At 52.3% G+C, this 26,236-nt stretch overlaps 1 protein-coding gene across 3 annotated transcripts; it reads right to left on the reverse strand.

Moving 5' to 3' along the window:
- Nucleotides 1–597: 597 nt before the first annotated feature.
- On the reverse strand, nucleotides 598–25,985 carry MOB3C (MOB kinase activator 3C). 3 transcript variants are annotated; one of them, XM_054212639.1, is made up of 7 exons: nucleotides 25,650–25,985; nucleotides 25,322–25,401; nucleotides 24,942–25,002; nucleotides 24,289–24,436; nucleotides 16,514–17,014; nucleotides 6,458–6,660; nucleotides 2,010–2,181 (listed from the first exon to the last, which is right to left on the reverse strand). In XM_054212639.1, exons 5-7 carry the CDS (start codon nucleotides 16,932–16,934, stop codon nucleotides 2,152–2,154), a joined length of 654 nt encoding a protein of 217 aa, XP_054068614.1. In that variant the 5' UTR covers nucleotides 16,935–17,014; nucleotides 24,289–24,436; nucleotides 24,942–25,002; nucleotides 25,322–25,401; nucleotides 25,650–25,985; the 3' UTR covers nucleotides 2,010–2,151. The 3 variants fall into 3 exon arrangements, with proteins under 3 accessions (XP_054068617.1, XP_054068614.1, XP_054068616.1); XM_054212641.1 differs by lacking the exon at nucleotides 25,322–25,401; XM_054212642.1 differs by lacking the exons at nucleotides 6,458–6,660; nucleotides 25,322–25,401; nucleotides 25,650–25,985 and having other exon boundaries at nucleotides 598–2,181; nucleotides 24,942–25,191.
- Nucleotides 25,986–26,236: the final 251 nt, after the last annotated feature.

The raw sequence follows: 26,236 nt of genomic DNA on the forward strand, positions 1-26,236 counted from the left end.
GCAAATTGTGGCTGTTGGTCACTATCTCACTGTCTTCCACTGTTGGGAAGAGTTTTACTCTGTTGTCTTTGTACCTCACCTTGAAGTAGCTGTAGGCTGCTATCAGTTCATCCCTTAGACCCCACTGTTGAGACAGCTTCTCCCTAAGTCCCAGCCTTACCAGCTTCCAGAGGGTCCCGTGTATTGAGTCCAAGCAGGCCTCACTCCTCAGGAAGGCAGAAGGTTCCCAATAGAGCTGTCGTCATCTCCTGCCTCTGCACCACACAGCAATTTGTGCCTGCGGTTCTGGTTTCTATGAAAAGGCTGGAACATGGATCCCAAGACCCAGGAACCACATACAGTCTGCAAAAAGTAGTGAGTAAAACTCACCACCACGTATCGCTGGACAAATACCTTCAGGTGGGATGCTGGTGAAGAGTCTGCAAAGGGAGGATGCAGACCTGGTTTCCAAGATGCAAGCTGAGGTCTCAGCATGGCATTGAGATCCATCAGTGCTACAACTCTCAGGGGAAATCCACTCTTCAGGTTATCCTGGGTGCTTTTCCGTGATGCCTGTCTTACTACAAATGAATCAGGGAAGAATGAAGTACACCAGGCTTATTAACGTTTCTTTAATTAGGAACAGAACAGAAATGTTTGGACTTCTACCTATTATTTACACAGAAAATATTGGAATGATGTATCAGGTGGTTTTGCGTCCATTTTGCTCTGTTTTATTTCCATGTAAAAATATACATCTGGTACACAAGATTAAAAAAAATAGATTTTCACAACAAAACAAGTGCTTCAAGCACTAAAAATTCACTTGTGCACTTCAGTGTTGGCCTAAATATTTACATTTTCTGGCCACATCCCCTCCCTACCCCAAAAATGGGCAAACCCCAGATTATAAATATCAGCTGTGTCTGGTATACAAAACTTTCCCAGAAAAAGGGCAGGAAACACAAACCTAACACTGCTGTGGCTCAGACGATTTGATTTTAACTCCCCAAAAAGAGTCAAAAAAAAAAAGACGTCAGCTCTTGTCAAAAGAAAAATGGCACAGGGCACACAACACTAGTTACGAGGCATTGCAAGCAGGAGGGGAAGAAATTTTGAGATGTAATACCTTTCAGGGGAATAATGTCACAGACCAGGTAGCAATGGTATGCTTTCAAAAAGTCAAGAAGATTTAAGAACTGATCTTGCCTTTTTGGAAGAACGGGTAGATTAGATGCTTCTTAAAGTCCTTCTCTACCTGATTTACTATGCTGTAGGGTTGGATAATGGAAAAACAATTTCTACAGCCAGCATCTGCTGATCTTGAGCCAAGACAACATGTCAGGAAATGCTGAAATGTTGAAAAAGTTGTTTTCTGGCCACAGTTTCTTTCCACCGCTTTCTGATTTTTTCTCAGGTAGACAGTGCTGATCACACTAAATGGTGGCCTAGTTCTCCTTCTCTCTCATGAGGCCACCTTGCCATTAGTCCAAGCAATGCTGGATGCATCTTAGAACATCATGAAGTCCCCTCTGCCAAGCATAAAAAAATCCCTTGCGGGGAAAAATGGTCTCTTTGGTAAAGCATGAATTAGGGCAGAAGGAGAGACATTCATAGGCCATGGTTAAAAGTGGTACATGGGCAACTAACCACCTGGAGACAGTTGGGATCAAATGTCACCAGCTTTGCAGAGTTGATCTCAGACGTTATCACAAACCCACTGTGTGTGGGAAAGGTAACAGGCATTACTTGGTAGGCAGGGTCACACCTGCTCACAGGGCAGGAATCACTAATAAAACATTTGGAGATGGGTGTAGCTGAGGACAAAACAAGAGGAAAGGTAGCTGAAGGGATGTTATCAGACATGGGGTTGAGTCTTAGAAGCCAGAGTGTGCAAAAGTCAACCAAACTTGTCTCGTTCTCCAGTAAGTCAGTGGCTTTCTAAGACAGAAGCCACACAACAGAGACTGGGATCTATTGAAAAAAAAATCTGTCCAGAGATGTTTGGCAAGCTTAGGATTCAGCCCTGGCCTGAAGAGGCTCTTCTGCAGTCTTCATAGTTCATTGAGTTGAAATGCCCAGAGCAAGTCCTTGGAAAGAGGTCTCCCACCACAGGGTGTCTTGGCCTGTCGGGCTCCGAATGAGCCAGTTGAGTTCGCCTGCCAAAATGCTTCAGTGGCAAATTCGCTCTGTCATTTCTTTCTGCATTGAAGCGGGAGAGAAAAGAAACAGTAAGTGCAAAAAGACAGGTTTTACTAGAGTGACATATCACGAGGTTTGGTAAGTGTCCAAAAACAACCCAAGGAAGCAACCGTGGGAGTCTCAGGAAGCCTTTCTCTGTTTCCCATGCCAGCTCCCCTGGGAACTGCTCTGCCTCAGCAGCTCCTTCCTGGCATCCTCCTTGGTCTCCGTGGCACAAAGTTATTTTGGCCATGCCCTAGCTTTGCGAGCAGTCCAAGGAAAGAGCATTGGCTGAGATGTTGAAAGATGCAGGTCCATGCTGCTGACTCAGCCACGGAGCAGCCAGACAAGCCAGTGCCATTCTCAGACCCTCCGTTTGCAGCCGCAGAGGGAGACGGGACACGGAGCTGCTCCCAGCTCTCGCTCTGGGAGGTGACAACAGCTCACCCAAAGGACCTGTGGTTTTGTCAAGGGATCCCATGGTCACACTGCAATGCAAATGAGTGCTAATAACAGAGGGCTGCAGGAAACCTCCTGCGAGAGCGAGCTCTGTTTAGGGTAAGAGTATGTTTTCTTTAGCCAGGATGGCGTCACGCCAGCTGCATTAGGAAGGTGCCCAGCTTTCAGCTGGTGGAAGATGGTATTTGTCCTTGCCTTGAGGAGCTCAACTAATAGCTTGCAAATCACATACATTGCTGCAGTGAGGAAACTCTGTGATTCCCTCTGGCTCATCAGGTTCATGGCTTGTGAATCTGCATGTGCACACAGACCCCCTCACACACCCCAGAGAAAGGTTTGCACATCACAATGTACTCCCAAAATAGATCTGAAGTAGGACTGGTCTGCAGAGAAGGAAGGACAAAACTCTGAAAAAAGGAGAACTAGAAAAGTAGTATGATTCTTGAGTAACCCTATAAAAGGCCCTTTAGTGATATAATCAATGGGGACAGAAGCTGTAATCTCAGCTCCTCAGTGCTGAGAGCTTTGTTTTTAAAATCCATCGGGGGAGAGTGGCAAAGACAGGGCTTCTGTGTAGGAGTAACATGCAAAATCACTCGAGCGCAGAACCCTGCCGTCAAATGAAAAGCCGATGCTCTGCTACAAAATCACACTGCAAACGGGAAGTGTTTGCAAACATCTTGGAAGGACAAAGAAGAGGGGGGGTGAGAAGACTGTGAATATCTTCTTGCAACAGCATCCAGCCCACCCCCGTAGCACAGCACCACGCACAACAGTAGCCTTGAACAGGATGGGTTGGGGTGGCCAGTGGACTGCCAAGCCACCCACGAGTTCCTCAGGCTGGCCCCAAATGTCCAAGGCATTCTTCACACCCTGGAAATCCCCACAGCTCTGGTTTAGTACGTAACCAGATGGACCTCTGCCAGTGCTGCTGCCCAGCACCATGACCTGCCCTTGTCAAGGAAGCAAGTGCACAGCTTCTCTCTGCCCCCATATTTCTTGATTTGTTAAGAGAGTGAATCACTGCCTTTCGCTCGTTCTGCCTGTAGAAAGAACTTATCTCGTTCTCTGTGCCCAAGATTTGCTGCTAAGAAATCACGTCCCAGAGAAGCTTGCCAAAAGGGAAAGCAGCAAAGGGAGATTCAGACAAAGGCAGGCTTAGAAACCAAGAACTCCTTCATTCCACAATCCCTGTAATTTTTCTAAGATATTTGGGCCTAACAGGATATTTTCTGGCTGAGGAGGTGCTGTTTTTTCTTTCTTCTACTCCTCACTCTGAAAACTCGAATCCTAAGTAGAAAACCCACATCTGGAAAGCTCCAACCATAATATGGCACTCAGACCTGCTGCCCTGCTCCAGATGTGCTCCCTCCACATGCTTGGTGGCCTTCCATAGTCACGTGCATGGAACAGGCACCTCTGCAGGCAGGAGTCTCCTCTGTCACAGGATTCATGTGGACTAACTTTGGCCATCTAAATTCCAGGTTAGGACAGTTGTCTGGGCTTATGAGGCAGTCAAGAGAGACTGAACCTCTCAAGGACAGTTCATCTCATCTCATCTCATCCCTATTGGGAGATTATTACCTTTCCACAAACCTTGAGAACTTGCAAAAAGTCTTAGCTGAAAGGAAGGCAGATGCAATGCACTGTCCTTGCTTAAGTGTCAACCCAGCTGATGAATCCTTCAGGACTTAAAGACACTTAGGAGCCAGGAAACAGCTACAGTGCGGCCCAGTTAGAAGGGGAATGAGGAAAGCCAGTCACTGATGCTCTGTCCTAGTTTGGGGACAGTAATCAGCCACAGGAAAGTGGACTGAGGTCAAGTGGAAAGTGCTGAAGAGGTTGGATGTTACTATTTGTGCATCCTCACAACTGCTGCTGAAGCAAAGCCAGAACAGCATGAACACCGGGCTCCCCATATGCTCCGCAGCACAATGAACTGGAGCCACGCCAGGTCCCGGGGGCTTATTGAAAAGCCCCTGGAATGCTCATGAAGAAACTTCCCGTTATTGCTTTCCGTGCCTACAGCAGAGAGAAATGCTGTTGGAAGCTACTGGCTCAATCCTGATCCATGCAGACTTACGGACTGATGGCAGTGCCAAGCTGCAGCCTCCCTGGGGGAACAGCACAGCCAGAAGGACCACTTTCAGTTTTTGAAAGTTGTTCGTAAGCTGCAGCAACTTCTCCCTCCCTCCTCAGCTCAGCATTGCGTCCTGGACACAGCCATCCTCTAGTTGCAGGACACTCACACACACACACCTACAGCAAGTCATCACCTTGGGGAAGGATGTCTCACATGTGGTTACGTGTGCTGTAGGGCTCGGATGCCGGGTAATGGGCACACTAAGAAATTAGAGGTAAATGTGTCTCATTTCCTTGTAGTTTAACCCTGGTTGCATCACACAGGAAAATCTGTTCATCTGAGATTCATCCAGACCCATAAATCATCCCATGTTACATGTGAGTCATTGGCATTGAAAGCCTATTTAGCAATGTCAGCCTCTGCTTTGGCTATTAGGTGTTAATTATTTACATTAGCAAGCATCAGTCAAAGGAGGTGACACCATTATGGGCTGTATATCACTGCTAAAGAAGTTTGTCAAGAGGAGCGGTGGTAAGGGAGACTAACAGAGGACGGAGTGACGCTGAGTTGCCATTTTCTGGAGCTGAGGGCCATTATGATAATATAGGTCACAATCAAACTCTACCAAATAATTAATGTAGATGCTGCTGTCATTCAAGTCTCCCCTGATCAGATCATCATCTCTCCATCTCCCCAGATCACTATCAGAGCAGACAGGCAGAAAATTGACTGAGACAAATGAAAGCAGAGAAGGAGCAAAGAACTTAGCACTTAGGGGCAGGGGCATATACCCCCATCCTTCCCCCCCGATACTCCTAAGCAGGCAGCTCATGCTGGGACTTTTCTCAGCTATTTCTCTCTCTGGGATTAGATCCTCTCAGTCTTCCCTGGCTCTCTGCCGCTGCATACGGCCTTTTCTGTAACCCAGCCCTTATCACAGTGTGCTAACTACTGGGCTCCCTATTAATTCTTCCCCCCATTGCAACGTGTCCTCCCTAGGTCAGACCACACTCAACCTTGCCTGTGACACACTTGCTTCTCTTACAAAACTAACTCTGTGCATTTTCTAGTTTATGTGCCCGAGCTGTCTGGCCTCTGCTTCCCACCAGTCCTGCTGTTTTCAAGGACTCTCACTCTCTGCCTGGCTAATTGCTTCCCAAGGGAGGCTGCAGAGAAACTTGGAGCTCCAGGGGGGCCTCTCCAGCTTAGTCTCTGTAGCTGTTGTCTGGAGCTGCGTGTCCTGTTGGGGCTTGCCTTCCCGCAGCCTCATTGTAATTCACACCAGGATCTCAAGCAGGGACCTTTGTCCATTAATAAGAAAACTCAAGGCTGTGGAGAGGAGACTCGGGCTCAAATCTGACCCCTGAAGGCCACGTGGACACAACTGGCTGGAAACACTTTGATGTGCAAATTGCATTAGAGCTACCAAGACAGTATAGAGGGACACTACGTTACGGTGGTCCTGAGGATACTGAAGAGTGATTCATAGACATGGCAGCAGAGGCAAAGTTTAAGGAGGGTTTTCAAAGGGTTAACAGTTGCCTCAGTGTTGCTGGGAAGTTCTTGCTCAGAGCACTAAGGCTGATGGTTACAGGACAGAAAACATGGGTGTGCTTCTGAGGTAGGGTGGCTGAAAGAATCCAGAGAGGGTGACTGCACTGCTCAGAGTCCAACCCCAACCTGACTCTACCCGTGCTGTGTTCAGCCCATGCCACTCTCACCCCCTCTTCCTCCCCATCCCTGGGGCATCCTTACCAAAGGCTCCAGCTCCCGATGGTCAACGAGGCTGAACTCCCTGATGAAGTAGTAAAAGTGCTTGTAGCAGGTGTTGACGTGAGCCTCAGCCCCCATGTTGATGATGCTGTCAAAGTGGTGGATGTAGACATGGACAAAGACACGGAAGAGGCGGGTGAGGATCTTAGTGCAAACTTGCTGGAACTGCTTGGGGAAGGGAACACCTGCAAAGTAGAAGCAAGTTGGAAGCCATTTGACCATTTCCAAAAAAAAACCAGCTAGCGTTTAAATGTCACTGTCATGCTTAACAGGCAGTCATGGATGAGGAGCAAGGACTCCTTTGGGTAATATCAAGAGTGACGGCTCCACCAGGGCAATGTGCCATCTAGCTCTCCCCACGTACTTCTTCATTGCCCAGCGAGCAATTTCACACAGGCACGGTCTGAGCATTTGGGGAGTTGCCCTAGGAGAGAAAATTTCTCATCCAGTGGAGGAGACCACATCTCTCCACATCTGGCTCTACCCAGAGCAATCTGGCAGAGCATCCTTCTGCCCTCTCTCCCTGCCTTTTGCCTGCAAGCCTGTGCAGGCACAGCATAAGTTAAATTCTATTTACCCAGGTCCATGAACAAAACTAAATCTCCTCCCAGCAGAAAAAAATACCTTCCCTGGTCCTCTGAATCAAAAGCATGGTTCATACTGTTTTTCTTCCTCCACACACCCTCAAACATCACTTCTGATGCATCAACAGAAACGGGTGGGGTTTCTACCTGTTTTCCTGATCCTTCTTTCAATGTCTCATTGACAAATGTCTCATTAAAACAGGAAGAAAACTACCCATCTTAATGATGTTTAGGTTGTAATTTCATTGCACCTGTAAGATGCTCCCTCCTGAGATGTCCTCCTAGGTTGTTCAAGAATGGGATGCACCACACATTGCTCTACACTTTTAGTCTTGTCCCACACCAGGACGCAATTTCATACTCCACATTTCCATCCTTGTCTAAATGCGCTGCTATCACACTGAGAATCTCAGAGGTGTGATACAGTCAGTGTCAGCAAGCTTGGGGTAAATCTCTAAAGGAAACATGGCTTTGAAAGCCCGAACGCTTGTTTTTTTGAGAGGAGGAAAATGAAACAACTGGAATTTGTTTTCCTGAGCCTTCTTCCTCTCCCCGGAGCAATTCAATGCAAATTTGCAAAGAACAAAATAAAAACATCCCTTCCAACGGTTTACCAGCCTCCTCCCTTAGCTTCTTACTAATGCAGCACATAACCTCTTAAAAATCTTTCCAGATAATCTCCACTCAACCATGGCTAGCTCACACATTTTGTGCTGCGGAAAGCATCAGCAAATCTCTTTGCTAAAAAAATTAAAAATGGTAGTTTTATCTTTGAATCTTCCTCATCAGCCTGGCTAGGCAATTAAACTGTTTTTCCCAAAGGCTCCTGGCAGTTTTGTTTCCCAGCAGCGGTGCCGTGCCCCTCTCCTCCGTGGGTGGCAAACACGAAGGATCTGTCCCCGCAACACCACGCGTGGAGCCTGTGTTTTCAATGCCCGGGGTTCAGTATCGCAGCACTCGTCACAGAAAATGATCTTTGGTGTGAACCAGCGTCCCCTTCAGCCCAGCCCAGTCTTGCTTTGCTTCGTGCACAGCGTGGGTGCGGTGGGCAGGGCAGAAGCTCGTGTGCTCGTGCCACAGGTGGATGTCCCAGCCACCACTTGGAGGAGGACACGTATCTCAGCTCAGCGTTCCGTGAACACCGAGAGGTGGTTTTGAGACTGAATCACGGCCGCTGCTCTGCATAACCCCCAGGATGCTGAGCCACAGGGCTGCCCCCACAGCAGGGACCTCAGCGTGACCTGCTTCACTGCCAGCTCTAACAGATCCCATTTTCCCATTTCTGGGAAAGGTGCTTGCATCTGGCAAAGGACTACCAGGTTGTCCCCATGCCAGCAGCTTAGAGACAGTACTGGAGATCTGCTTCTACCCTGCACCCTTGACTGCAGATCTCTCTTTGCCTGGCAGTCTGATAAGGGCAGGGATCAGAGAGAGAATCTCCAGGTTTCCCTGCACTCAGGAGGTTCACAGTGCTTTATCAACAGCTTCATTTGAGCTTTATGCGCTGAGTGAGAATTTGCTGAGCAAATAAAAGCCGTAATCACCCAGCTGGGGACTCAGACATGCCGTTAGGGTGGCCCCTGCAGACCAGCTTTGAAGAACCATTCAAGAAACTTTTTTTTTTAATAAAGAAAAATTCATCACAGTAAGTAATTTCCGATGAGCGCACATGGCTGGGCCCCGGCTGGGGAATACACCCTGTTCTGAACAGCCTGTCTCCCTGGGAGCAGAGGTGAGCAGTCGCTGCCGGGATCTCAGCCGTCAGACAGCAATGCATTTGTCGCCTCCAGTTTGTCACGAGTCCCACTTGCCTAGTGCCTCCTCTGCTCAAAGCAGGCAGCGAGGAAGGAATCAGACCTGACCAGCCACCAAGAGTTTATCGCCAAACTGCGAAGAGTGATAGTGAAGGAAAGCAGCAAACCCCAACCCAGTTGGAGCTGAGAAAGAAATAAGATCAGACAGTGAACAGCAGATCAAAAGGATCTCAGACTCCCAGGGCTGACAGCATCTATGGTTCAGATACTGCTGTAGATGAGCCACCTCTAGCGCTGGCAGATGGTGACAAGTGGCTTTCCACCACTTTTGTCCTGAGGTTAACCAGAAACCGTCTTGTCCTATGAATCAGTTACCAGCAAGTCTTCATGGACATGCTGGCAGCTGAGAGAATTAGAGGGGAGACGCCTCCAGCTATGTCCTGGGTTCTCCAAAAGCAGCTTCCGCATCAGGGAACAGAGATTTAGCATAAATCATAGAATTGTCTGGGTTGGAAGGGACCTTTAAAGGTCTCATCCAGATCTCATGGCCGTTGGCAACTATGGGAGCTGCTGAGCTATGCTGCACCTAATGATGCCTGGAAGGTATCACCAAGCTGCCAGGACCTACAAGTACCCTTCTTGGCTACCCCACCACTGTGCTTTCACAGGAACCCAGCAGCAGAATCAGCTCCTGGGAGGTGAAGCTGGGCTGCTCTTCTTTGTGTCCATCACAAGGTGTCAGTGTGTGGCCATCCCATCCAGACATGGCCAAGCAGTAGTGGTGGCTAGCAGTCACAGATGGACTTCTACATGTCACGCCTCACCCTACCATGTCATGAAACCACCACCCACTGAGGTCCTTTGGGTCCGAGGACCACTGGGGTCTGGCTCTGGCTCTTTCTCACCACATCACCCCTCTCACTCACACACATGCCCAGGGAAGCACGAGCAGTCCCAGCAGCGCAGGGCACTACCCTGGGCCACTGAGTCCTGCTTCCCCTCCTCGTGCTGCAGCCACATCTGTGCCTCCTGTGCCAAGACCCTCCATACAGGCTACGGATGCTCGACTGGACCCTGCGTCTGGCATGGGGGCCTGCACCAGTTGATCAGAGCGCTTCCCCAAGGGAAGGAAGCAGGGCGGATATCTGATAAGCAGGTTGCCTCCGCCAGCAGCAGTCCTGCCTTGCTGCTGATCTCCAGTGGCTTGGAAAGCAACACACGGCAGCCCCAGCAGGCACTGACCATGCTGGCGAGAAGCTGGAGAAAGTCCCCATCCCCTCGCCCAAAGCTGCAAGGAAAGGGCTCTCCAGTAAAGGCTGTATCTGAGCAAACTGGGGAGAGCAGCAGAAGGATCTGGCATAAACACAGCTTGCCCTGGGTCACGGCTGCTGGCGCAGCGGATGTCCAGCAGACAACGCATGTGACATCCTCTCCGGCACATGAGGGGACACAGTGAGAGCAGGCTGTGCCTTCTCCCTACAGCCAGGCACGCATTGCAGCCAGCACATCCCAGCAAGGGAAAAGCCCTGGGACAGGGATCTCTGCACTGGCCATGCACCTATCCGGCCCTTCCAGATATTTAGCTTTAAACCAAGCAGCCAGGTCCCCATACGTTCATGTTGGAGCCGTCCTGGCTGCTAGGAGAGGTCACCATGACAGCAAGGAGGGAATCCATTCCCCAAGCGTGTGGGGCAGCAGGCTGCTCCCACCATGGCTCCCACCTCCCTGCCAGGCTGGGCCAGGCAGATTGGCGTTACAGACGGCGGTGGAGAGACCCCATTGGTGGCCAATGTGCCGATAAGCGACACTTGGTAACAGGGCAGTGGTGGCCCTTGCTTGGGGGACTTCCTCCATCTCGGAGATGGTGCATAGTGGCACAAAGCAGCAGGAGGTAGCAGCTTGGTGAGCCGAAGGGATGAGGCTGGTGGGACTGACTCGGCATGGCTGAGATGGCCTGTTAGCAGAAGTATGTCAGGTCAGGGCAAAGTCAGGATGGAGCCCCAAGTTTTGACAAACCACCCTGTCAGGGTGATGCTGCTTGCGTTTGCTTCAGCCTCCCAGCCCTACACACCTACAGGGATGCAGCAACACCATCCCAGTGCATCCCACCGATCCTTGTCCCACCTGCCCCAAGGGACAGCAGAACACCACAAAACCCACCTGGGCTGAACTAAAGGCATCGAAATTACCGTTACGTTTAATTCACTGACGCTCACCATCCAGCAAACCTGGAGAAAGCAGCAGCAACCCCACAGTCTAGCAGCCAGTAGCCCGCCTCCAACTCTTCTTGCGTGATAAATGATGAGGAGGGGACCATGGGATGCAACGTGAGCTCACTCAGATGCCGGCAAAAACATTTGTACACAAGGTCACCTCTTCTTCTCCACCTGTGATCACAGGTATGTGCTACCCAGATGCTACATGCAGACCAGACGGCTGGTGGCTGGGAGCTCCTCCTGTCCCAGGACAGAAACCCAGCCCGATCCCAGGAGGAGTGGAGCAGAGCATCCATCGACAACAGCGGAAGAGGGAGAACCTTACCCGTGCTCCAAGCCAGGGCAAAAGCTGTAAGTACAGCAGGTACAATTTCACTCCCTGCAACGCAGCCAGGGCGCTGGCGAGTGGCGTGACTCACAGCCCTGAAATGAATTAGCACCTTCAGTTTATCTTGGATGTTTTGCTTGAAAACCCCAAGATGTGATTTAATGCTCCGAGAAATCTGTTTTCCCCTCTCTGTGCTGATTTTCCTTCAAAACATAAGGAAACCATGTGGGACCAAGTGTAAAAGGAAATGAAAATGAGACGTAACAAAGTGCTTGCACTTACGTTAAGGGACTGAAAATGGCTCTTGGATCTTTCCTGCCATCTCTCCTGTCCCTAACCCTCGTGCTCCAGCCAATTTAATTTTTTCGTGATGAATCAGTACCGGGAAGCTATTTTGCTTCTTGGCAATTGTATTTTTTTCCTCTGCAAAAGCAGTAATTCAGTGGACTACGTGATGAATTATTGTTGTTGTTATTATTTCTCAATTCCATTTTGGCCACCGTGGTGTTCGGTGATTCATTTTTTCCTAAAAAAAGGTCTTTAAAGCCTCGGTTAAAACTAATGGCATGATGGCAGCTGCAAGCTGGTGTGGTGTTAATTTTGGAAGAAAATAGGCAGAAAAAAAAGACAAATCATATAAAAAAATAGCCAGCTGAAAGAACGGCAATAATTAGCTGAATTCTGAACATATTTCTCCTGTTGTTATGGGGAGAAAGTATTGGATAATTTTGCACCAAATTTTCTCTGATTTTTATAATTGCTTTGGGACCATGCTTGAAAGGCAGAGCTTGAGTTTTGAAAAGCTTTCCAAGAACTGTTCCAAAATCTCCTGTGACTGATGCTCTTTAGAGCCGCAGGCACATTTGGCAGAGAGCGCGGGGTGTTTCCGGCGCTGGGTCTGGTCCAAACCCTGCGTCCGCACTGAATTAATATCAGAGAGGTTTCAGCAGCCGCGATGGTGCTGATGTCGGATGCCTGGCCTTGTGCAACCAGCAGCTGGCCTGACCGGTGCAGACACAGCCAAGTGACTGCCACGGGCCCTGCAAACCCCCTCCACCCAATCCTCCTCCCCAGCGTGCTGACGCCCAGCACCAGCTCCCTAAAACCAGGCACCACCGGGCAGAACGATTACCAGGAGGAGTCGATATTTTCCAGGTGGTAGTTTGTTCATGTGGCCACTCACTGAAGAAATTTACTGATATAGCTTTACCAGCTGCTAAAAACGCACCTGTAGAATCATTTATTCTTTTCCCTGCATGGGAACAATGCTTATTCTTCATTTAAATGTATTTTTCAGGGCAGCTACATTGGTTGGAAGAGTGGAAACAGAGCTCTAGCACATGCAAACTGATACGGGTCGTCTGGGAAAGCTGCTGCTGATGTAGATTTATAGAGATCAGGTTGGCACAGCTCCCCCCATGCAGGGATTTGTCTCATCTTGACCAGCAGACAAACAGGTTTCCGCTCCAGAGGAAGGATTATACAGCAAAGCCTTTCAGTGGGACCGAGCCCTGCAGGTGGGTTTCCCTGGAGAAGACGCAGTATCACCCCCTGCCCCTTGCTGTGGTACGCAGAGGGTTTGGCAGCCCATTAAACCACCATAGGGATTTTTCTCCTGGTGCAGGCGTGCCATCCGAGGGCTGCGGTCCTGCTGGTGAGCTCTGCCAGGTCACAAGCTGTCTGCTGGCATCAGGCTCCCTTGCTGCCGTTTCGGATGTCGGCTGCCCCTCCGGCCTCGCTGCAGAGATGGCACAACCTCTGCATCACGCAGTTTGCCTAAACCGAAGGTGTTTGTCACCCAGGTCACTCAGCTCCCCTCCCAACTCTGACATATGCTGAAGGACCAGATGCTTTAGTGGCGCAGATCAGCCCAGCTCCGGTCTGGACACTGGAGTTGTGCCCATGTAACCCAGCCAAGGTCTCCCCCGTGATGCCAAAGGACCCTGTGAGCCCACAAGCCAGTGAACCATCTCTGCTCATTTCCAGCTGAGCCTTCCACCTCAGGGTGAAGGATTTCCCCAGTCTGACCCCTGAAGTACCTCCCCGTTAACTGTCAGGACGGCCGTGAGCCCTGCTGAATCATGTGCTGCTTCAGGCTTTGTAGCTTTTGGATGGAGAAGGATGCTGAGGTTAGCCTCAGGCAGCGTTAGCAAGTCTGGGGAACGCTTGCTATTTCTCAAAAAAGAAAAAAAAAAGTCTGTTTCGTCTGTGGTCAGGTGGCCTTAGCCACGGAAATCTTTGTGCTGGGACAGTTTTATTGCAAGTGGCAAAGAGGGGCCAGGAGGGAAAGCTGAGATGCACCACATCTTGAAACACCTGCCGAGATGGTGGTCAGCCGTGCCGGTGGACCTCTCTGGCATGAGCAGGAGTGGAACAAACCTTCATGCTAAATCCCATCTCTACAACTAATATTGAAGCGCCTCACCTCAAGCCCAAAGCATGAAATTTATTTTTCGCTCCATCACCTTGTCAGACTTCTCCCCCTCCTTAAAACAGCTGTCTTCTCCCCTGTGTCCTCTCAGTGTCTTATTCCCCTTGTCCTGGGTCTTTTCCCAAGGGGCTGGCTCTGTAGGAGGGAGGATGAGCATCTCCGTTATCTCGCCCTGGCCATTGTCCCTGAGCCCTGTTTCCCTCCCGGTCTGTCCCGCAGCCTCCCCCATCATCCGGCAATGAGGAGCAGCCAGTCAGGAAGGGGTGGATGTGACATTTCCCTTCGGCCAAACACCTCCACCTTCTGAAATGCCAGAGCTGCCGAGCAATTACCCGGCGCGTAAGGCAGGCCAGTGAAAGGCAGTTAATTGGGGACAGACTGACGACAAACTGCCATCAGCTCCCTCCTCCCCTTGCCTCCCACAGCAGCCTTTCATGTGTTTTAAAGTACAATCTCAGGCTAAGTTCCCTTTTACATGTCTGAGGCCAGAAGCACCATGACACACCAGCAAGGGGACTGAAGTCACTCAGGGACATGAGGGTCACCCCTCGAGAAAGGGGCTTGGAAGAGGGACTCTGGGAACGGCTTTGGAAGAGAGAAGAAATGGGTTTGCCCCACAACCGCCTGCAGCCAGCCTGGATCTCACCCAGAACTACCCCCACGCCGAAACAAAAGGAGAAGTGGAAACCAGAGGTAACAGCCATCCCTCCCCACGTCGGGATGTGCTACATCTCAGAGGGAGAAGTGCCAGAAGTGGGGTGGAAACCAGCAGGACCACGACTGTACTTGGCTTTTGCACCTCAGAGGGAGACATGGGAGAGTGGAGGGTGCTGCGATGCCACCATCCCTCCATGGCTGCCTGCTTTCTGAGGTCTTAAGACTTTCAGCAGCTTTCAAGCAGCATCACATCCCAAATCCCACCTGAAAGGCACGAAATTGGACCAGGACACTCTCCTTTCTGGCCAGAGGCAAAACGGAGTAAATCCACGTCTGCGCCCCTGCTTTTCATGGCACACAGAGCTTCTCCTCGGGAACAAGCCGCCTCGGGAAGAGGAAGACCCAGCCTGTACCCTGTGGCTGACGTCTCGCCCCTTGGCAGCAGCGAGCCCGTGCCCAGCTGCAGCCAGAATCAACAGGGACTTTGTTGTCCCCAGCAGAGCTGGGGCTGCCGGCACGGAGCGTCCTGCACCGACACTGTCAGCTAGACACACTTCCAGCCTCCTCTATCCGCTGGGATGTGTGGAGCCCACTGAACCAACGTGGGCAGGATGCCTCCATGGCACAGGGAATGGCCACGGTGAATCCCAGCCTATCTGCCTGTCCTCCGGCACGAGGATCTGGCACTGCGCTACCCGGCCTGCCCCAGACAGCCGGCGAGGGGAAGAAGGCAGGGATTGCCTGCAGGTCTTGGCTTCAGGTGATGGAGGGACAGAGAAAGAAACCCCCGGAAGGCGAGTTGTACTACCCTAACCCCAGGCAAAGTCAGTACAGACAGGTCAGACCAGGGGTCTGGGGGATCACCCCATCCCAGAAAGCTGAAATTAAGAGTTTGGCACAACCTGGCCGCAGGCACCATCACCCTTTTTGCTTTCAGAGAGCTGTGACCCCTCCGAGCCTCTGAGGGCTGGAGACTTTCGCGGAAAAGACACACAAGCAGATGTTGCAGCACAGCCAAATGAAGCTATGACAAAAAGTGGCAGCCAGTATTCCCACACAGATCATTCTCTTCAGTGTTTCCCAGTGTATTAATGAAAATCCTGAGCCTAAACTGCACTGATTTCCTACGGCTCTCTCAGCTGTGCTGCTTGGGAAAACAGAAAAGGTCAAGCAGACTTGCAAAGCGAGGCGTTCCCCCCAAAGCTCCTTAAATCTTATTTTACATTGAAGTAGTTTTGTGTTTCATCTGAAAAGCAATAGCTCCGAGGCATGACCTGAGGCTCCGGCAGCCCCACCAGCCAACGCATCAGCTCCAGCCCTTGAACTCATCTCCCCAGACTACAAGAAAGCAGCTAAGCAGCAGGGCTAATATCAGCCCCAGCAGCTGCCAAGCGCTGCAGGTCAGCAGCAGAGAGGTTAGTTTGCAAGCTGTGTTGCCTTTGGCAGCTGCTGCAAGCTCTTGAGGCCAAACTTTTTGAAGGGATGCATCGTACACGCTGGGGGTTGGCAGCTGGAAAGGTCAGATCCTGGGTCAGACATCTCTGCTTGGGCGATGCCTCAGGTGAATAGCAAGATGTGATGTGTAATCAGGGCTGAGATGAATTAGCAGAGATGGAAAGGGAGTTGAGAAGTGGAGCAGTAAGGTGGGACGAGGGTTAGACCTTGGGAACATGGACCTACCTGGAGAACCAGAAAGAAATTCACTTGGTTAGTCAAGAGAAGAGCACACTGCAGATGCGTGATGACCACCTCCAACTAGCCCTGCGGCTCAGCTCCTTGAAGAAGGGCAAGGAAGCTGATCTATCAGCCCTCATTTCTCACAAGCACAGAATATGGGGAAAAATTCAAGCACAGAAAAGGAGAACAGTGTTTTCAACATCTCCTATGAGCCGGACGAGGAATCTCAAGCTCAATTTGCAAGGGGGTGTGGGATGGACACTGAGGAGGAAAGGCCACTATCCTTAGGATTACCAAGTTCAGCAATACCAACCCTGAGGTGCACTAGTGGCTTGGGAAAATGAACTGGTTACAATCCCAGCCCTCTCGCGAAGAACCAGAGCACACTCACCTATCCTGGTGGGGAAGATGTCCTCATTGTTAATGAGCATCTCGATCCAGTCCATCAGCATACACATGTACTGCGGGGCTGACAGCTTGGTCGGCTTCTTGTATTTGCTATCGTCCTGCCACCTGTACTCGTACTTGAGCCCACCCGACATGATGGGGCAGCTCTTCTCCGTGCAGTACTCCGACATGGTGCCGTAGATGAGGTTGATGCGGTTAAAGAAGTCCACCACGTGCACGGCGATCCAGTCATTGATGCTCTCGCCGGGAGGCAGCTGCACCACCGCTTTCAGGTCCAGCCCAGACTTGAGGGAGGCCTGGGCTTTCTTGTAGAGCTCGAAGCGCTGGGTGCCCGGCTCAAACTTCTTTCGAGGACGAAACGTTTTGTCTTTGTTGAAGACTTGCTTGAGACACAACGCCATCATGGGCAGCGCCGGCCAGGGTGAGGGCAGAGGCTCGGTGCAACGTGAAACCCAAAGCTGGGGATCTTCAGGGTTGAAATTTTCTGAGAGGAGAAAGAGAAGTTTGGGTCACCTATGAAGGCAGCTGCACATGTGGGCATGCTTGGAGGGACAAATTCACACCAGGATGCTGGCTGGCCGTGCTGCTGTGGCAGCACATGGGGATGGAGATTTGGGGTGAGCTCCTGGCCCCTCCACACCCACCAGGGTGTCCTGAAGCAGCCGCTGCCACCTCACACAGCAGCTCCCGGCACTGGAGAGGGCGAGCGCAGCCACACATGCCCCGTGCAGAGCTCGATGTCAGACAGAGCCCTTCCCTCCTGCACGCACCAGGAGCTCACCAGGCTCCTGTCAGCCTCTTACCTCTGGGGCTTTTATCAATAACTGCTGCAATAAAGTGAGAGCCACGATATCAGTGGAGCTCACCAGCCCGGACAGTCCCAACCTTGTGGCCCTTTCCTCTTCCAGTAAAGGGGAAGCATCTCTTCCCCAGGGATTTCTCACTACAAATAACCCCTGACCCTGCCGCAGCGGCTGGCAAGCGATGCCCAGGGGACCGCGCTGCGACCACAGCTGGCTGCTGGTTCACACAGCCCCAGCGCCGAGATCAATGGGAAAAAGCGGGGGGGGGATTATTTTTGTTGTTCTGCCCTGTGTGTTTGTTTAAAAAGAACAAAACCCGCATGCAAAGAAGGGAAACAGCAGCCCAGCACAGTAACGTGACATGCCAGGATGCGGCCATCCCTCCCGGCATGCACACAATGCACACAGGAGCTGGATGGGTGGCGAGTTGATACTCTGGGTGACTCGGTCTGGAAGTCACCGCTCTGCAAAGCGCTGAGCTCACCCCTTCCTGCCCGGGGTTAGCAGCACAGACGAGGGCTGCGGTATTTCCCCTTTTTTTTCTTTTCCTCCCTGAAGCTCCAGCGGGAATCCCATCCAGCCCAGGCTGTCCCGGACAAGCTGAAATACACTTGTGCCTTTAGTTACCTGCGCTCATCACCGGTGGTGGTAACGCAAGATCAAGGCCCCCTTGTGCTAAATGCTTTGATAAAGCTTAGGGAAGAGAAAGGTCTCCAATAGCCTCCCCTTTGATGGGAGAAGATGGAGAAAGAGTTAAAAAAAGAAAAAGAAGAAAGATTCACGGAAAGGGGAAGTGACTTACCCAAAGTCACGAGAAGGAGGGAATACTGCCCAAGCAAAACGTGGGTGCACGTTCATCATTAGCAAGATAGCTTTTAACCAAAAGCTTGCTATATAAACTCTGTTTTCTAAACTCAGTCCTGAGCCACAAGCAGATCCTACTTTGTCCAGCAGAGACCCGTTAAACATCTTGCAAGAGAAACCCTATGCTCTCCCTCAAATCCCACCCACGGGGGCATCACTGGGATGCAGCAGGACCTAGTGATCACCCCAAACACCAGCAGGATCTGCCTTGTGGGGATTTCTACACCACAGCCAGCACATGGCTGTGAGGGGAAAACCCTGGTGTGGGTGCAAGTGCAAACCCCGGCGTGGGTGCAAACCCTGGCGCGGGTGTGAAGCCCGGCATGGGTGCTGTTAGTGCACTAACCACAGCCTTTCCCGCAGGCCGGAGCATTGCTTTGCCATCGATACGTAGCTCACAGCATGGTGGTACCAAACCCCGCCGTGCCTTGCCGTACCCAGGTACAGCCAGACCTGAAACCGTATGCTTTTAAGTGCTTTTTGCCCCAAGGAGGATGTCACAGCCATCACGCAATGTTATGCAGCAGACTAATACTGGGGCGTCTGCAAACCTTCCCCAGATCACATTGCAGGGTGGGATTATAATGGCACCAAGCCTGTTGTCCTCATTTATTGCCGAAGGGCAATGACTGGGGGATATTCCTTGGATGCTTTTTCCTCGCCTGCCCCAAGCAGCTGGCGCCAACCGTGTCAAAGAGCTTGTTCCCCACTTGGAAAAAAAAAAAAAAAGCACAAGCTCACCAAAATGCCAGTGGAGGGAGGGAGCTGGCGTCATGTCATGACGCCTACCTGTCCCAGGGGGAAGGGTCTCTGGTACGGCAACCCCGAGGGAGACCAGTGGAGGCCAGGGGACTCTGGGCACACAGAGGCTGTAAAGAAAAGCCCTTATCTGGGGCTTCCCACCCAGCTGTCACGTGTTGAAGGCACATCCTGTTGATAACACCTCTAAAAAAAGCCTCTCAAGGAGTTTGCATGCAAACAGTTTCTAAAATATGTACATATACATACATACATATTTATTCATATATAACTACTGCAATGGAGATCCTAATCTAGTAACGTAGGAAATGCTGGGACGGCCTTCGGGATGAGGCATCCAGCAGGGTCTGTCCGTATGGAGGTAGGCGCGATGGGGCTGAGCAATGCCTGGCCCTGCAGCCAGCGTGGGGAGGGAGGGGGCCAGCACACCCTCAGACAAGGATTATTTTTCCTCTCTCTCTCCTCTGTCACCAGCCAGCAGCAGAGGGCTCTGGTTGAAACATAAAAGCCCTTAAAATGAGCAAAAATAAAAAAATTACGCACCTAACAAGAAGTCAGGATTTCCCCATCTGACACTTGGCAGCTTCCCAGGACGAGGATGATGCAGCCCCCACTAATCCATCCTGCAGCTCCCTCATCCCCGTCCCCAGCCAGTCCTCGACCCCCGACAAAGCCGAGTAGCCCCTTGGCCCAGCATCCAGGTAAAGCCCAGTGACTGCCAGCCACCAGGGCTGGACAGGCATCGCACAGCCCTGTGCCAAGCCCGTGTCCTCGGTCTCTTTGCCGGGTAGACGGAGGATGAACAACTCAGTTATCCCCGTGTTATACCAGCCCGATCCCACCAGGCCACCCAGTCCCTCCAGGTTGACATCAACACAAGCAGCGACTGGGACCTGATGCAGGAGGTTTCCCTGGGACTTCAGCGAGGCAAGTTGTGCCAACTGGCATTTCACTGTGTCACTGTTTCTGCTGGCCTTGGCTCTATTCGCTCTGCTCCAGGAGCTATTGCTGTTTGCGGGCTCTTCCATGCAGAGACTGGGTTGTTCCGGGATGATGAGAAGCCACCCTGGCAGCTGATATCCCATCAAACACATCACTTGCAGGCCATCAGCAATGAAATCTGTTCTCTGTGAACACGGGGCAGTTCCCATGGTCCCGTGCCTCACGTTGAAAATCCTCTGCAAATATTGAGCCACTCACTGGGAAACAAACTCTGCGTCTCATCTCCCAAAGCCGTCCTACTGCCCCGTAACTCATCCCACAACTGCATCTCTGCATCATCCACAGCTGGATCTCTGTGTTACCCTGCAAGCTGCTCTCGCTCATCAGGCAGGTGGGAATGTGCTTCATGCTTCAGCACCACCACTAATAAAACATCAATTAACAAAACAAAAAAAAAAAAAAAAAAAAAGAGCAATAAACCTGCTAAACATCTGCCAGGTGTTTTCCTACCATGCATCTGTTAGAGATTCCCAGGAAGGGGGAGCAAAACCTGTTGCTGCCCAAGTGCTCGGAGCAGACCTGTCTCCCAATCCCATGGGATGCTGGCACGGCACCGCAGCCTTTCTGCTCCCCGGGCAGCGGTGCACGCCGGAGTAACACAAGTGGTTTTGCTTTTGAGATCCTCGCCAGCATCGCTACCAAATTACCAAGTCATTAAAAAGGCCTTGTGAATCTTTACTGGAGAAAAATGTTCTCCAGAAGTTAAATTTAACACAAAGCCAAAAACACATCCTGGGATTTACGACCCAAAGAAGCAAGGAGAGGTGCCGGGCCAAAAAACAAATTTGTTCTCCACCTCGCTCCAAAGCTTTCACTGCGGAGAGAGACCGATGTGCAGGGAAGGACATGAGTGGTGCAGAGAGGGAGCTGCACAGGGGCTGGACGGGGGCTTTAAATACCAGCTATGGCCCTCGTAGCTGGAACACTGAGATGGGACATACCACCTTGGAGCAAAGAGTCTCCGCAAAGTCACTAATGCCTCGGTTTCCCCTTGGTAAGGAATCCAGCCCCACCCATGCTTTCTGGGAAAAAAGGCAAAATCCTTTCGGAATGGTCCCAGATGCATCCTGAGTCTAATTGGTGGAAAAGGGCATCAGCAGTGAATGGAAGACCAAGTTTTCCCACTGTCAGCCTTCATGCATCCAACCTGGCTGGTGCTCTTCCGTCATCAGCCGAGGATTTGGGACAGGTCCATATAAAGAGACAGAAAATGGGAGATCTTCCAAGGTTTAGCTGCAATGCGAAGTTCAGCTGACGTTCAGGGCTGTCGTGTTCCTGGAAATCAGACCGTGGTCCACTGGGGCTTGGGGTGGGACAGGAGACCCATCCAAGTCCAAATCGCTGCTCATACTGCCCATTTTTGGGAAATCTGAAGGGCGAGCTGCCATTCAACAAGCTTAGACAGCAGTTTCCTACAACATGACTGCACACATCCCAGTGCTGGCCTGTGCCGGCGGGGCCTGGACCGCTGCCGCGGTGGCAACCTGCAGGTCTCTGCTTTCGGTTCCCACGTGCGAAATCAAAGCTTTCCCGAGAGGAGCCTTGGCAAAGGCTGCATCCCTCGAACCCAAAGGCTTCACCGCGCCGCAGTTCCCATCACGGGGTGGTGCTGGCACCCCGGGGGCTCACACATCCTTTTCTGAAGCATCTGCAAACCCCCAAATCAAACCTCATCCTGCACCCAGGAGCAGATCAGGAGTGAAGCAGGTGGCTGCGGAGCCAGAGCCTTTCCCTGCTGCCACCCCGTGTCCCCGCTGAGGATGGTCAGAGGAGGATGAGCAAAGCTGCCGGGTGGAAAGAGGCCACCGCTTCCCATGGGACATCCACGCCATGGTGTATTCGGTGCTCACCCCCATGCGCGAGCCCAAAATAGCCTTGGCTTTGCAAAGGGTTGGCTTCAAACCCAGCTGAATGGCCACAAAACCCCGTCCGCGGCTGTGAAGGCTGCTGGCATCAGTATTGCCCCTGTTTTTACCGGTGGCAGCAGAAGAAAAACTCAATTGAGTTTAGCAAGAACCAAATAAGCACAGGGTTAAGCTCTGCAAGAGCAAGGCAGAGCCGCTGCCAGGGATGTAGCAGGCAGAGACACGTGAAAAACTGATTTCCTAGATTGCTGGTAGGTCCAGAGATGAAAGGAAATGAACTGGATGGGGAATATGTAAGTTCAGGGTCAAGCTAAGCCGCTAATTTCAGATTTGAGAGTTGTTTTGGTTTTTTACTTAAGCTTTTTTTTTTTTTCTTTTCTTTTTTTATCATTTGAAAACCACAGAGGAACACAGCAAGGCAAAGGCTTTGTTGTAAATTAAAAACAACTCTGAAAGGTCTGTTTAGAAAATGGCAAAACAAAAGGGGAAAGCAGGCAGAGCGGCGGGAGGGGGGCTTCCTTCCCCGCAGTCCTACAGGCACGAGGCAAGGTCACCAACAAGAACTTCCATTTTTGACCCCAAATAAGCTTTAGTCAGAAACCCAGCAGGAAGGATCAGTCAGACACACCGCTGGTCTCCAGGGTGATGTGCACTGGGGATGGGCCTGCGCTCCCTGCCTCAGTTTCCCCAATTTCAAAACCCTCCCTCCCCACGCTGCCTTTATATTAAGGGCTGCAAAAGCAGAGGCTTCAGGGGGAAAAGTGCTTTGCAAGTGCCTCTGGGAAGCATTAAAGATTGTGGAGGGGAAGGAGAGGAGAAGGCTCCGACACCAGCACCTCCGGTGCCAAACGCATCCTCTCTGGATCCGTCCCGAGACGGTTACACACTCACACAAACATCTGACTGGAAACCGCAGGCGGCTGCTTTAGCAGCACGCTCCAACCCTTGCCGGTGGTGAAACAGCCAGGGAGAACAACAAGGGGTCCAACGCCATGGGCGATCCGCAGGGAGACTCCTGCTCTGGGAAGAGGCCACAGAGGGAGAGCGCAGATCCACGCGGCTCCAGGCACCGTAGAGCAAAGCGGAGGTTAAATACTACCAGCTCTACACATCCCCCTCGGGCTTCCCCGGGGCATCTTGCCTTCGGCCACCCAGTTGTCTACTTCTGCTTCCCTGCTTTAGGGGATTCCCTTCTCCCCACCACAGGCAGCGTAGAAGTCCCGTCGTGCCCTGAACCCGGTGGAGGAGCAGGGCAGGCATCAGCTCAGCCACCGTCTGCCAGAGCCCTGAAGCAGCCAGCCAGCCTCCAGATGGACAGTCTGACCAGAAACCAGCTGGCCCCGGGGCTCGGCTGGCTTTTCGCTGCTCTAGGAAGCATTACTGTCTGGCTGCTGACTCAACAGCCCTGTCTCTGAGCCCTAGATTGGTCCTGTTGAAAAGTTTGATCTTCAGTCTGTCCTAGAGCATCTTTGCAACCAGGGTTTCTTCTTGGTGGACGTGAAAGTACATCAGAAGCACCCCACAGGCCAAAGCTGCCTCTCCCGAGCATCCCTTGCGCTGCAGCCACCCCAACCCCAATCCAGCCAGGAGCTGTGGGCATATGGGGCTCCTAGAGAGAGAAAAGTATCCCCTCTTTTCCAGCCTTTGCAATAGCCACGTCTGGTTTTAATCGCCCAAGGAAGGGGGGTTGCAGAAGGACAATGCTGTGGAGTACGGTCTCGGGGCGCTGGCCCCACTCCCTCTGTGCTTCCTGCTGGAGCCAAGCCCCAGCTGGGCTGTCCGTGAGAAACGGGGTTATTGGCTGACGATCCCAAATATAACCCAAACGATGGAAAATTCCAGGAAACGAGCCAAGACAAGATGCCGGGAGGGAGATCAAGGCCCAGCACGCGGGCTGGGGGAGCTGCGGAGAAGCCCTGAACTCTCGGCGGTATCTCCCTGCCGCCAAACCCTCCTTGTGCAAATCCTCCCAGTGCTGCAGAGACCCATGAGAGGTGCGAGCATCCTCCGAGACAGCCCCCAAACACCCGTCTCCAGAAGAGCCACCCCCGCAGCAGCTGCAGGACTCAGCCCCCTGTGCCCTGGCTGGGGACAGCTGCCAGTGGGAAGCCACCCTAGTGCTTCCCCCAGCTCGTCTGATGCTCGGAAATCCCCAACTCGTGTGAAACGGACCCCGCACGGCTTCCCGGAACGGGACCGCACACACCTTGGCTTTCCCCCTGGCCAGCCCCACTGTCCCCTGGCTCTGTCCCACTCCTTGTCCTCCCTCCCCACCACGCCACCAGCAAAGCAGCAGCTCCCTGAGGACCATGGCCTGGCCCAAAGGCACCAAAAAAGTTTTTACTGAGTCACTCAAGATGCCTCCAAACAGAAAAGCAAAGCCCCATCTCTCCAGGCTAGAGCCAGCAAACCCAGTTCATTTTGGGGGTGATGCCCGTGTGGGGTTGAGGGCTCTTTGGGGATACCTCATTCCTGGGGGCTGGGATGTCGCTGCTGCCACCACTGACTTGCTGAGAGCCTCCACAGCGCCCGACTGCTCTGGTTCAGTCCCAACGGTGATCACTCCACTGTCAGAGCCGTAATCCCAAACACCGGGAGCTCCAAGCCTGCGAGCTTGGGGAAGAAGAGGAGAGGAGACATGCCAGCTGCTGAAAACCCATCTCTGCTGATCAGTCTCACCCAGTTTCCCCCGCCCACAACTTTCTGCCCTCCCTCTGACACCGGCAAAACCGCTGCCGGGACTGTCTCACCCGGGAAACGGGTCTCTGCCCACACCACGAGCTGCCGGCAGGGCCGCCCGTCCCCCCTTCCCCTGCGTGTCCCCCCTTCCCCTGCGCACCCTGGGCCATCTGCACTAATCCCCTGCCCCGCCAGCGGCAGCTCCCGGACCCTCCCGCATCCCCAAAACAGGCTCCCTCGGTATTTACACACTGGCAGCTGAGCAGAGACATGGTGGAGGAAGGGGAAGAGCCTTCTGCAGGCGTCCATGCCCCGGCTGGAGGAAGGATTGCTCCTTCCCTGGCTAACCCCAACCACGTCTTGCCCAACCCGTGCCTAAAAGCACCCCAGAAGCATCCTTGGGGGCGCGGCACCGGCTTTTTCCACCCCCAGCACTCACCTCATCCCCCGGCACGCCTGGCTTCCAGCCTGAAATCCCTCCGCTGCACTTTCCGCTCTTACTGGGGAAAAAACAAACAAACAAACAAACAAACAAACAAAAAATTAGGAAGAAAAGAAGTCCAAGCCAGGCTCCCCGTCGGGACTGTCGGCGGTTTGGGGATGGCAGAGGCAGGGAGAGCCGCCGCGCTCCGGCGCTCGACGGGGTTTCGTTACAGAAACCCGGGGCCGAGGGTTTTTCTCCGGCAAGTGATGTCATGTCCTGACCCTGCCGTCAGCTCCAGCTGTCCCTGGAAAACCCGCTGGAAGCCGGTCTGCCGGCCCCCGCCACCCACCACAGCGGGCACCCACGCTCATGGGTGGGCACCCACACCCACGCACCATTCCTGGACGCTGAGGTCCCTTTGGCACACAGTCCCGCACCACTGGCTGGCTCCAGGCTTTCACGGGACAGCAGCGCGCTGGGGAAAAGGAGATAGAATCCTGATGTATTTTCCCCCCCTCCCGTCTTTTGCACGGCCCCTCTCCCTTCATCCTCCCCCCCCGGCTCTGCATGCACACAAAAATCAGCCGGAGGTTTCAGTGCCAGGCCAAGCTGGACGCCATCCAAAACAGAAAAGCCAGAGAGAGAGGAAAGAAAAAAAGAAAGGGAAAAAGAAAAAAAAAAAAAAACCAACAGAAAAACTTTCACTGCACGGAGCAGACTTACTTTCTGTCGGTCTTGGAGGTGGGGTGAGCTCTGAAGCACGTTGCGGTATTTAAATACCGCTCGGCGAAAGCGAGCCTGCGCCGGCACGCTCAGCGCCCAGAGGGGCGGCCAGCCAGCGTGGGACGGCTCAGCGCGGGCTGGGACTCGGTGCCGGGGTTCAGACTCCCAGGTGGGGATTTAAAATTCGTGGAGCACCCCACGTGCGATGCTTACGGGTGTTGCAGCCGGGTGGGAGGCAGCAGCACGGCCCTGGTGCTCATGGTCACGTGTCTTCCCCAGGGGAGCAGCCCGGCTCAGCCACGGTGGGACGAGATGCTGGCGTTGCTGGAAACGTCTGCAAATTCATAGAATGATAGAACTGTCTAGGTTGGAAGGGAGCTTTCAGATCATCGAGTCCAACCATCAACCTCACACTGACAAAACCCATCACTAAACCATATCGCTAAGCACTACGTCTAACCGTCTTTTAAGTACCTCCAGGGATGACGACTCCACCACTTCCCTGGGCAGCCTATTCCAATGCTCGATAACCTTCTCAGTGTAAAAATTTTTCCTAATATCCAATCTAAAGCTCCCCTGGCACAACT

The sequence above is a fragment of the Rissa tridactyla genome, chromosome 8, assembly GCF_028500815.1.
Source record: "Rissa tridactyla isolate bRisTri1 chromosome 8, bRisTri1.patW.cur.20221130, whole genome shotgun sequence".
NCBI classification, from domain to species: Eukaryota; Metazoa; Chordata; class Aves; order Charadriiformes; family Laridae; genus Rissa; species Rissa tridactyla.